This window comes from Armigeres subalbatus, chromosome 3 (assembly GCF_024139115.2).
Source record: "Armigeres subalbatus isolate Guangzhou_Male chromosome 3, GZ_Asu_2, whole genome shotgun sequence".
Taxonomy (NCBI): domain Eukaryota; kingdom Metazoa; phylum Arthropoda; class Insecta; order Diptera; family Culicidae; genus Armigeres; species Armigeres subalbatus.
The window spans coordinates 135,569,325-135,582,055 of NC_085141.1; the positions used below are offsets into that span (position 1 = coordinate 135,569,325).

The 12,731-nt window shown below is 43.0% G+C and overlaps 1 protein-coding gene across 1 annotated transcript in view; it reads right to left on the bottom strand.

Annotated features, from left to right (window-relative positions):
• LOC134220174 (pecanex-like protein 1) overlaps positions 1 to 12,731 on the bottom strand; it is a 54,278-nt gene that overhangs the window by 15,096 nt on the left and 26,451 nt on the right. Inside the window, exons 2-9 of the mRNA XM_062699160.1 lie at positions 9,015 to 9,184; positions 4,481 to 8,943; positions 4,233 to 4,393; positions 4,009 to 4,165; positions 3,701 to 3,943; positions 3,483 to 3,635; positions 3,125 to 3,318; positions 2,526 to 3,059 (exon numbers count right to left, since the gene is read on the bottom strand). Coding sequence (XP_062555144.1) covers positions 2,526 to 3,059; positions 3,125 to 3,318; positions 3,483 to 3,635; positions 3,701 to 3,943; positions 4,009 to 4,165; positions 4,233 to 4,393; positions 4,481 to 8,943; positions 9,015 to 9,184 — 6,075 coding nt within the window. The remainder of the gene's footprint in view (positions 1 to 2,525; positions 3,060 to 3,124; positions 3,319 to 3,482; positions 3,636 to 3,700; positions 3,944 to 4,008; positions 4,166 to 4,232; positions 4,394 to 4,480; positions 8,944 to 9,014; positions 9,185 to 12,731) is intronic.

A 12,731-nucleotide genomic window follows, 5' to 3' on the forward strand; every position in this document is an offset into this window, starting at 1 on the left:
AAAGCGAGCAAACTTGCGTCGCGTTAAGTGGCTCAGCTCAATAAATTTCTTATTTCTCTTATTTCTTATTTCTCAACAGAAAATCTGTCAAGAGAACAAAGAAATGATTAATTATAAAGTGCTCTTTTCGGTATGATATTTTAAATCTGTCCGCTGCTATTGCTGCTCCACGAGAAGACAACCAGAAGATGCGACATAACTTACTTTCGGGACCAATGTTGTGTCGTGCACAGAGCCGAAAGTGTACGCCTTGTCACACTTTTGTCACAGATGTGTGCAGTACACGACATACAACAAAAGCAAATTGTCGCGATAGGAAAAAGTTGTCAGCTGGTCGTGGGGATCCAGTCGTGCGACGGAAAACTGAAAGTTGACAAGTATTTTTTGACTGACCATGTTTTTATGTATTTTGTCAGGTGTCACTGACAAACGCGACAATTCCCAGGCCTGGATTCGATTATAAAATGATCCACTTCCGTAGGACTTTAAACGTCGCGAAGGGTTTTTACACCCCGACTGGAAGGAGCAAATCGTGTGATCGCGCCTGGGAGGAGAAGACTAGCCACAAGGACGATGTGAAATATGATGAACTGTCGATTTTCTCTACCAGCGAGTGCGTTCACCCAATTCCGTCGGGCTAGACAGTCATCAATCAGCCTCGTCGAAGGTGGCCGGTGTTAATCGTAGGAATATATCGACATTGTTGTTTCATAAGGGCGAAAATCGCAAACGTGAACATTGACTTCTTCTGCTAATTTCAGGAAGATTAAAGACTTCTGGCGATATTTTCCACTTCCGTTTGATAGGAGTGCCATCAGTTCCAAGTGGTTGTTAGCTGGGAGCGGTCCTAGTTGTTGAGAAATTTGCAGGAAAAAGCATTGTTTACGTTTGCGAGTATGCATTTGTCCGGGATGAAGCAAAAGAGTAGATGACTCCTTCTTTAAAAGTATGCATTTGCTCGGGATGAAGCAAAAGAGAAGATGACTTCTTTAAAAGTACGCATTTTCCCGGAATAGGGCAAACGAGTAGATGACTCATTTTTTAAAAGTACGCATTTGCCCAGAATAATGCAAAAGAGTAGATGACTCCTTCTTTAAAAGTACGCATTTGCCCGGAATAAGGCAAAAGAGTAGATAACTCCTTCCTTAAAAGCAAGGATGTTATCGATCATTTAGTAATCTGCCTTCGATCATGTAGTAGTTTGTCAATAACTCATTCTAAAGGCTAAATTTCAAAATGTGTTGTATGGTGGACTTCTAGTGCAAAAGTGTATCTACAACTCTGCCTAACAGTTCGTTGTTTGAATTTCACTAATAACGGAGATATATCGCTAGTAGCAGTAGCTTAGACTAAATGATTGCATATTTTTTATCATTTAGTATGAGTATAGTAACTAGCACCGTAACTCCTTTAATAGTGGAATTCGAACATCGACCTGTTAAGAAGAGTTGTAGAAAAACCTTCGCACTAAAATTTCACCATACAATACATTTTATAATTAGGCCTCTGGAATGAGTTATTGACAAACTACTAAATGATCGAATGCAGATTACTAAATGATCGATAACATCCTTGCTTAAAAGTTCGCATTTTCCCGGAATGAAGCCAAAAGAGTAGATGACTCCTTCTTTCAAAGTACGCATTTGCCCGGGATGAAGCAAAAGAGTAGATGACTCCTTTGAAAGTACGCATTTACCCGGAATAAGGCAAAAGAAATATGACTTTAAGAATCACACACACACTTTCACTCCAACATTGCTCACAACATGTCGTAGAAACAAAAAATACTGCGGCGCGCTTTGTAAATTTTTCAAGCGAACAAAGATCATGGGAAAAGTACACGGTCGAACATTTTAAACGTGAAAATGTTATGAAAACTGCCAAAGCATTATTTGGTCTACTCAGCTCTATTGTATACAAAGGGGATTGTAAGGCCAAAGCCACGAAGCAACTCATAAGCAGGATCAGAAGCAGCACAGCGAACCACGGAACATATGCCAATATTCATTAGTCTAAGTTTGAAGACTATGGACAACTCTTTGTATAACATATATCAGATTGAACTGTACTTCTTTGTATTTTTTATCCCGAGCCATTTTTTTTAATCCCATCTTTTGGTTGCCACTCGTTAGAAGAAAAAGTAAATCACTCCTTAAAATACGCATATGCCCAGAATAAGGCAATAATACAGATGTAAATTGAGCTTCTTCCTAGAGTTTTATAATTCTTTTACTTTTTATGCCAAATGGTCGTTATGCCAAATGGCCCTAAAATCATTAAGACTATTTTTCTTTGTTATGCCAAATGGTCTTCATGCCAAATAGCCCCTGGGTATTCAACTCGTTATGCCAAATGGAATTATGCCATTTGGGGTTGCCCCCGATTAACAAATGTCGGAGTGTGCTCATCGTGGCGGATAATGAATAGGTGGAAAGTACCGCCAAATGAAGTACCTATGATTTATCCATTGCCGAAAATAAAAACATCAATGCAGTTATCAGTACAGAGGCCTAGAATCAACTTACCGAGCTGAAAAACGGCTGACTGGAAGTTCCGGCAATAGAGCTTCCATTGTTCCCTGAACTAGAAGTCGCTGCCCCATTCGTATTTGATTCGCTTCGCTCCGTAGGATTTGCCTTAGTACCATTGCTTTGCTGTTCGCCCTGGTCCTTCGTCGTTTCTTCAGCTGCTCCTTTTGCGTTCGCATCAAATGCTGATGAAGTCGTAACCGTAGTGGCGGCGACTGCTACCGTGGCAGGACCTCCTCCACCCGTAGGAGCCGCATTCTTTTTAGGAGTATTTTTCTCGTTAAGGGCAGCCTGCATCTGTTGACGTTTCTTTTCGCAGCAAAACTGAATCCACTCGCCGTAAATATTCCAAAAGCTGGCTCGAGTCACTCCTGCAGCACGAAAGTCATAATCATCGTCAAGATTGTGATTGAACACGGGATCCAAATCAACGAACTGCCTATCCAAGGTGTGCTCAAGTGCCTCCTCGATTGCTTGGGATTGTAACCAGTTTATCAGTTTTGGCGAACGAATGGCGTAGTAAATAATACTCTGAAAAAAAAATTGAATATGTGGAGGGACAAATCGACTGCATAGATAAAATCCGGATAGTATACCTTAACATAGTACGATATGAGAACCTTTCGGAACTCGAAAACTTGCAGCGTTGCCGTTGCCGAATTGTCCGAAATTGAGTATCCTTCCAGGACGTACTTGGAGGCCATTACCTGCCACGCGAGCCAGCGTGTTGTGAACATGGCGTTGGCGCTCAACATCCGTGGAAGGTGTCCAACCGTACAGCAACAGCAGCCTGTGGGTAGAAGGAACAATCGTAATTTACTAAGAATAATCGCAGGAGCTCCATAAAGATAGAAAATCCAACAAAGGGGACTGATATGTTTATACTTTAGTAGTTTATCTGCTATGTTTATATGCACCACAAAAACTAAGCTTTTATGTCTGAATTTTACTCACCGATATTCTCCTCCACTTCTTCCGAAATGGCCTCCACTTCTCGCTGCTGGCAATATGTTCCACGGAACTCGAGTCCACGCATTTGGAAGGTACACAATCCATTTCCAAGCTCAATAATATGGACTAAACAATTAAGATAATCCGATGCCAACACTGAAGGAGTGAATTCCAAAACTGTAGAATCATGCTGATAGAAATCTCATCACCCGAATACATACCGAAACAATCGCCTTGGCTGACGTTGCCCCACCGCCCCATTAACAAATCGCCACACAGCGAATGCTGCAGCGATCGCGTTAGATGTTCATAGAATATGCTGTTCAGGTTATTGTCGTCCGCCCCGAGATCCCGCTCCAGCTGTGAACTTAACCTAGTATTGGAATGATCGATCCGGCGAGTGTTGTAGTCCCGTTCCCAAAACTTGATCGGCCGCACATACGACGTCAGGAATATGGCACTTCCTGTGAATGATAAAAGGGGAGCATATAACATGAACAGCCTGTTCAATAACGTTATAAACACCTACCCAGGAAAGGATTGAGCGGAGTAGACAGCAGTGCACTGATGGCAGTTTGAAGAAAAAGCATTGCCGAGTGTGGCACGCTGAACGGTTGCGCAAAGGCGTGGAATGCTGAACCCCAGGTGATTTGCCAGGGTGCGATGTAGGTCACTACGAATTGTAACTATAGCAAACCAAAGGAAGAAAAAACTTTTACAATTCATTCAGAAAGATCAGACACCACATTTTACCTTGAGTAGAAATTCACTAATCTTACGATACAGTATCGACACGAAGAAGTAATCGACGAGGAAAGTCTCACTGGATAGCTTATAGTCTATCCGGAAAAATAGTACGGTGAAAATCAGAATGATGTACTGGCTGCCGATATCGGAGTACGCGTTTCGAACACCTATCAAGAAAAAAAATGTAGGTAAAAATGGAAAAATAGATGTTAATGCATCGAATTGCGGTAAATTGTTTCCGATCAGTAACTTACATTTCAATCCACAAACGACAACCAGCGTTGTTCCCATGGTGAGGCCAAATTTGTCTGCTATCGCACCGGAATCGGCCGTTAGTGCACTCAGGAAAATCAATGGATACAGAATGTTTCGCTCGAAGAAGCACAGAGCCACATACATCGTTTCGAACCACATGATTTTCGAAAGATTCTGTACCTCAAACTGACCAAACTCTTTTGCCTTCAAGATCGGCTTCGCAATGCACAGCCACGGTAGATGTTTTCTCAACTGGGGAACGATGTAATGAATCATAAAACCGAGTATGCATGCGCCGGTATGGAGAACATAGTTGATGTCCGGTTGCAGAACCGTAAATACCGTACTGCAATGCAGACTGAAGATGATGAGCGATAGTGCAACGCAGACAACTGCATCGTTCTTCAGCCTAGCAGTAACAGTGGCCTGCAGCTTTTTCGGTAGAGGATCGTCCAGCTCCTTAGTCGATTCCCGATTCGCTTCCTCATCGAGGTCCTTGTTTATCTCGTCGCTCGATCTCAGATGATCATTGTCCATCTTGTTTTCTTCTGAGTCATTTGACATCTTGGAATCCTCCTTACTATTATCATCGTACTCGGGATGAATGATAAGGCTGGATTTAATTACGGCCCAGATGTAGGTGAAATCGCTGGAACAGCGCGAGAGGTGGTACGAGACGGTGATGAGAAATGCGCAAAACATGGAAAATAGTACGTGCTGGGTTCCCGTCTCGGAAAGCCCACCGAACGCTGGTCCAAACAGCAGGGTGCAGGCCAGAATTGAGCGTATCACTGAGAGAAACGAAGACAGAAGACTACACGACGCATTGCAACCGAATATGTGCATATCAATTTGTTCCAGGAAATACATGGCAAACGTGTTAACCTGCGGGAACAATCCCAAGCTGAACAGGAACGGAAACAATAATATTACAACGGAGAGAATGCTTTGTATGCACTGCAATGATTCGATTATCGATATGTGAAAGCCGAAAAGAGTCACTCTGTCCATCACGGATTCCGGATTCAGTTGATACTCTCGTAGCATATGGTGGGCGCCCAAAAGAAGCGAAGAACACAGGCAAAAATAAATAGGTCTCGAGTAGGTTACAGTCTTGTTGAAGCCATGGATCGGTGATGCAGCATCCGGTTGAACACTCTTCAGAAGCGAATACTGACTTCCGGCAATCACGAAGCAGAATATGAATGCGTACAGATCTTCGTAGAACTTCAGGTACAACACCGTCGAGCCGAGCAACGAAACAAAAGTGCAGAGTATAATGGCCAGCGCCACCTGAAAGCAATTTGTGTCCCGATCAAATAATGCCAAAAGCTGCAATCGGTTCATTGAAATACTCAGTTCTTTGAAACATAAAAAATTAATCGGAAATTTATAATATCTCTTAGGCCGTATTTGAGCTTCGCCGAATATTGATCTTGGTACAACATCGATCGCACTTTGTGCACTGGACAAACTGTACTCCGTTGGTGCCATCGCTTTGTCGATTCCGGACGAATTGATCGACGTATTGTTATTGTCCCCTGACGACCCAACTCCGGTGCGGTTCATCGCCATACGCTCCTTCAAAACATTCTCTATCGTTGCTCGCTCAATCAACTGAACCCATCGTTCTGATTCATCTACAAATAAACTTAAAGGCACCTCAGTTGGATCATGAAAGGTGGAACTTGAACCTCCCACGCTCCGGCTAGACGTCGTTGGATTATCGATCGAGTCTAAGCAGTAATTACAATTATTGTTATCGTCATCGCGAAACGAGCCGCCGTTGTTGTTTGTACCACTAGAACCGGCGCCACTATTCGGTTCCATCGACACGACCGGATGTTTACTCCGGGCCATTCTCAGCCGACATTGTATTTGCCTATAGCTTCTATCTGACCCGTCGAATCTTCTCCGAAACGACGTAAAGCTAGAAGTTTGCTGCTCTGATAAGGAACTATTGCCCGGCAGATAAATGGGTGGGATGGGAACTTCCGAGCGATAGTTGAGAAATGTTATCAAAGGAGCAGCTGTTGCATTCTCCGGTATCCGCTCGGCCGATAAACGCTGTGAAAGTGTACGATTGTAGATTTTGCTGCTGGTACTCGGATAGTTCTCCTCTGCACTCAATCTCCGACTGGTGATTCTACTCGAGCATGTCTTAGGAATCGCTCCCAAATTACGAGTGACTGCCACTGTGCCTTCCGATGATATTGACCCACTTTTTTCCCTGTCCAACTCCTTCTTGCTACCATCCTTTTTCTGATGGTCACTATCGTGGATTGAACATCCCTCATCGGGTGCAGTATCATAGCTGTACTCGAACCACTTCTCCTGACTTTTGATCTGACTCCCACTTGCTGCAACGGCTTCACTCGTATTTCCCGAACTGGATCTTGGAATTTCACTTTTCCCCAACTTTTCTGCTTTTTCTTTTGTTATTAGCAAATCTTTTGAACTTGCACTTGCCTGTTCCCAATCACTGGACGACGGCCCACCGTTCTCTTCAAAGGTTTGTTTCGTCGGTGAGTCTTCTATTGTGAGAGTTGATGACTTTTTCATCTTGTCGCTCGACTTGGAGAGCTTTAACTCACCGTCAACGGCACTGGATAATGAAGGAATAATACATGATGGATTCTTGGCCTCTACAATCACCAGCGGAGCCCGGCTCCGTGGTTCCAACAGTGGTGACCTCGAACCGGCATTGTTTTCCGTGTCAGAATCAGTAGAATGCAACAGTGCCGGATGATCAGGGTCCGAGTCCGTATCTTGCTCTGGTTCCGCGGAAGCAGGCGTCACCGTGGCCACTCCGGTAGCTTGAGATGACGCTTGCGAAAGGGAGGCAGGATTCGATTGTTGGGAATGCTGCCTACTTATGCCACTACTGACGTTTCCAGGAAACTGGTGATGATGATGATGATGCCGATGGATATGCGTATGGATTGCACTTTCAATGCGCATTCGCTTGGACGAGTGGGCGCTTTCATCTTCGCTCACTCCACCCCGAAGTCGATCAATGGTCGCTTCATCGTCTTCATCTTCTTCTTCGTCATCGTCATCATCGTCATCTTCCTCCTCATCTTCATCATCTTCGTTGTCATCGTCATCATCTCCTTGTGCATTGTCCGAGTCACTTGGTTCGAATTTCTCAATCTTCTCCGGTAGATTTTTCACCGGCGTGCTTTCATCGGCCTGTTCGGCAATCGGGTATACCGGCTCATTGTTGGTTGCATTTCCATTCAAAGCCACTCCCAAACCTACCAAGCCAGAAGAACTATCTCCGTTGGATTTCGGAAACAGGTTCAAATGTGGGTTTCGCGAAAGGCTCTTACTAGGTGGTGGAAGAACTGTATGCTGGGGATTCCGAAGCGTTTGCCCGCCGATAACCTCGACACTGTTCGGGTGAGTTGGTGCCAGATTAGATATAGAGGAGGGGCTGCATATTTCCAATGCCGCACTTTTGATCCGACGCACAGATGTTAGTGATCTTGGAAGCGGTCGCGCTCCAGCCCCTGCATTTGAATTGGCATTGGAATGGCGTCGATTCTTCGCGGAAGAGCTCCCCGCCATTGTCGGAAGCTGTAAAGCCGACATTGTGCTGTTGGAGTCCCTCCTGATTGGCGTCGACTGCTGAAGCAGATATATCTTACTCGTTGTTTCTCCAGGAATATTTTCTACGGCTAACTGAACGGCTGATTTTGTATAACTATGATCCATATACAAATCTGGATCGAGATTCTGCAACGCCAACATGTGATGGTGATGATGATGATGATGAAACAGTGACGTATTAGACTTATTGTTCTGGTCCTCCGAGCTCAAATGCCTCTGAAGATGAGCCCCACCGCTGGCCACTTCATCAGCAAACACAATTCCCATGCCGATTTTTTCCGAATCCAACGATATTTGTCGCTGCAATTGGCTGTTCATGAAACGTTGTTTCCGTTTCGACTTATACTGATGTCTCCGCAATGTGGCACTATTCTTTTCTCCATCTTTTGATGGATCAACACCGACAGCCCCTTCCTCTCCGTCCGTCACATCTTTCACATGCCCATTCCCTTGATCGTTCCCTCCCAAATCTAAGGATTTACCCTGGTTTGGGGTGCTGAGCGATCGTTTATGAGAATTTACACTTGTGCTACACGCTTCCATCGGATGAGTTTGAACCGAAGACGAATGCGCTACCGATTTCGCACCGACTCCGGCTCCCGTACAACTGTGCCCTCCGTCTGCACCATTGCTATCGCTAGACTCGGAACTGTTTTTTCGATGCACGTCCACCTTCAAATCGATTGTACTAGTGACCTGCTCTTGATAGTCGATCGATATGGCACTGTTTGCGCAGCTGATCTCATCACTGTGCCGTTCGACCGACGTCCTGGAGGACATATCCACGGGAGGTGTTTCCACGACTTCCACCGCGCCCATCTCCTGCATTTCTATGCCGGATTCATCCTCCCTGAAACGAAAAAAAAAACCAGACCAATAATTACCCGTTATCGTAATCTAACGGCAATAAACTGCACTCACCCTGATGTCTCCCTTGGAGCCTTTGTCGGTTTCTTTAGGTTTGTGTCGGACATAGTCCGCGCCTTGTCGTACATTCGATGCAGCGCCACATTGATGAACTTGAACACACTTATAATGATGGCAATCAGTACGCAGTAGAGGCTCCATACTAGTACGGTTGTGGGAAAGTACTGCAATGATACAGAATGGAGAGAAATTTGAAGATTAATTGACATCGTGATTTTTTTTTTTTTAAATTTAAATTTATTTATTACACCAGTGATTTTTTATTATTCTTTTGCTGTCTCGTCTCGACCATTAATTGTATTTTTTGACGTAGGGCTATGTCTGTATTTTTTTTATGATGGGAATCCCCAGTCAAATAATAAAATATCTATTGGATGTTTGGTAAATCAATTGATATGCGTTTGTTCATGTTCCTGCGGCACGTTTTTACCCAAAAAAAATTCATCGGACCAGATTGTCTGCATACCGCATCAAAAAACAACGGCAAACGATGCATACATTTTGCAGTCTCCCGCGGAATGGTAGTCCGAAGCACTTTCTTCTCCCGCAAGAATATCCACAAGGCCACATGGAAATCACCTAACCAGTGCAGGGTGACCACTTAAAACGAATGTCAATGATCATATTTTTTTTTATTCTTTATTCTTCACTTTGAGCAGGGAAAAGCCCACTTGAGTAGAGCAAAATCCCTTTCTCAAACGGGCGCAAAACCTCCTCTTTTTTATATCAACAGAAATTACAATTTCCAACAGATACAATATTTCCTAAGACTATTACAATTTTACAATTAAAGAATACTTAATGTCTATCCTGGCTAACTATCTATCAAAGGGTGTTTTTGTTAGAAGCGGGAAATATTCGGCAAAACTTTCTCCGAATATTGGGGAGAGAGAGGTGAAAGTCAAATTCAGTAGCACATCGATTGAAGATACGGCTCATACTAGTGAATGGCTCGTTATGTCCATAATTTGTACGACCACCCTGGAGAAACAAAAAAGAACTGGACCTAAGCTGACGACGGGCGCATTTAGGTTCAAAAGAGAGAGCAAATAGGAGGAATCAATTCTTGATTGTAGAAGGTCGGAAATAAATAAAGCCCTGGATATATCCCGACGCTCGCTCAACAACTCTAATCTAGAGATGGTCGGGTTTCACATTTTGTAAACCCGAACCCGACCTGAACCCGATTTAGAAATTCCTTTCAAACCCGGACCCGACCCGAACCCGGAATGAAAAATCTTATCAAACCCGAACCCGACCCGTACCCGACATTTTTTGCAGTCTTAAACCCGAGCTGGACCCGAACTATTTTTTGGCGGAAAACTCAAACTAGATATTTCATATTCCTCTTTACACCCAAAAGGGTATAGGCCCAAACAACGAACAAGCCTTAAAATTACCAGAAACGAAGAAAAACGAAACGAAAAAATTCAATATTTGATTTCTCAAACTCGTACCCGACCCAGATTGTACATTTTATCATCTCACAAACCCGTACCCGACCCGAACCCGACATTGTTCTAGTTTTCCAAACCCGAACCCGACCCGTACCCGTCGGGTTCGGGTTCGGGTCGGGTTTCGGGTTTGAAAACCCGAAACCCGGCCATCTCTATCTAATCCAATGAGCTTGCAGCGGTTATGGTAACTTGGTAGGTTGTTTGGATCATGCCAGTTAAGATGCCGTAACGCGAAACGAACAAATTTGCGTTGGATTGCCTCGATACGCAATATACTGTTTTGGTAAAACGGTGCCCAAACAACAGAAGAGAATTCTAGAATCGATCTTACCAAGGAACAATACAGTGCTTTCAAACAATGGATATTTTTGAAGTCTTTAGATATGCGGAAAATGGAACCAAGCATCTTAGAAGCTTTGGCGAATGCGACATGATCGTTGAAAGATAGTTTTGAATCTAATAGTACGTCTAGATCCTTAACAACGCATTCTTTTTTTTTAAGATTCGTTATTCCAATTTTGTAACAGTAGTCAATCGAGGAGCGTTTGCGCGAGAATGAGATCACTGAACATTTGTCCACATTAAGTTACCATACGGTTTATCTCACACCAATATTGTATTCTAAAAGTGCTTTTAATTGACGTTTGCTGTCAAAAAACTAGTTTTATTGTCTCAGTCAATTCTTTGACTAATTTAAGGTCATTTTTTAAGACTTTTAAGGGTAAAATCAGCAATTATTCAGTTTCATTGTATTCTAGTTTGAATTTTGTGTAAAATAGAACAAACTCGCTGGTTTCCCCAGCAGTGTTCTATTCATGTTTAGCAAATACTTTATTACATGAAATAATTATATTGCTGCTAAATAAGCGCCGAAACTGCAAAGTGGATTGATCCGTCAATCAAATGACGCATCCATCCAAAAAAATTAGTTCTTTGTCTATGTATGTCAACGTAGAACCGAGAAAAATAGACTTCGACTATTACCCCATTTTCAATTATTGGTCTAGAGTTAACCTACACTCAGAAATAAAAGTAATCTAAGAAAGGTTTGAAGTTAAACTTATTTGTCATTTCTGAGAGATATACAAGCTTTGGTTTAAAATATATACTATATATTATTTTAATTTAAACTAAGTGTGATTAATGTAAGAATATATGCTTCTTCGCATTCTTTTTTGGATATTGTTATGATCTTCGCACGCGTAGTGAATTTTATTTGTTTCGTGTCATTACGTGTCATTAACCATTGAAACCAACAGCGACAAAAATGTGAGAAATTTAGCATATTGTAAAAGATGTGAATATATTCATTTTAATTGTTTTTTTTTCTTCTAGATTCAATAACATGCAGAAGAGAAAATCATACTGCACTGTGTGAAATTCGGAAATTGTATGTGGAAGATGGTAAAGCATTCGAGCACGCCTTTCCGGAGGAAATTCCACGACGATTGACACGGAACAAAATAGCCATCTTCATCGTATCGTTCATCCGCTTCCACGAGTGCCGTATAGCCCTCAAACAAATCGGCCGTTTAGACATTGGAAGTACAAACTCGTCGCAAAATACCAATCGGAATGCAGATTGTGAAATGTCCGTCCAACTCCGGCGTGACACCGATAAAAACCTAGATAGCAGTCACAAGCGGACGCAGGACGACGATGCTTTTACGGCGATCACAGAATCGGTAACGTTATATCAATGGTGAACTGCCAAATAACTGCGGTTAGGATGGGGGTTGACTGTAAATAAGTTCAACGGGTATGCCATGCCGCTACTTTTCCAGTTTGCGAACTAAAGATTGGCAACGAAGTGAACTAACAGTTAGATGGAGTTAGGAGTCAGATGATGCCGAGGATGTGGTCGTTACGAATTGGAAGCGATGAAGACAAATGTGGTGCATGATGAACGTAAGTATCGAACTATTGTCCATAAACAAAAACAGACGCCTAATGGTAAATCAAAATTCATTTTAGCTCAGCGCCAGAGTCTCCATGAAGTCAACCCTGGTCTACGTTGCATACGAAAACGCCGACCCCTCAAGATGGGAAAATTTCTACCGTGGCGGAAATTCGTCCTTCCAGCCTGATGCTGACAAACTCCTCCGTTTCGTTTACGAAGCTGCTGATTCTGACCATGGGAAGCTTTGCTCCATCAAGAAGCCTCACAAGAAGCAGCGAATTAGTGTCCATACAAGAATAGAAATTAAGAACCTTGCATATAGTGCTTGACGATGTGATGCAGGTCAATGCGTGT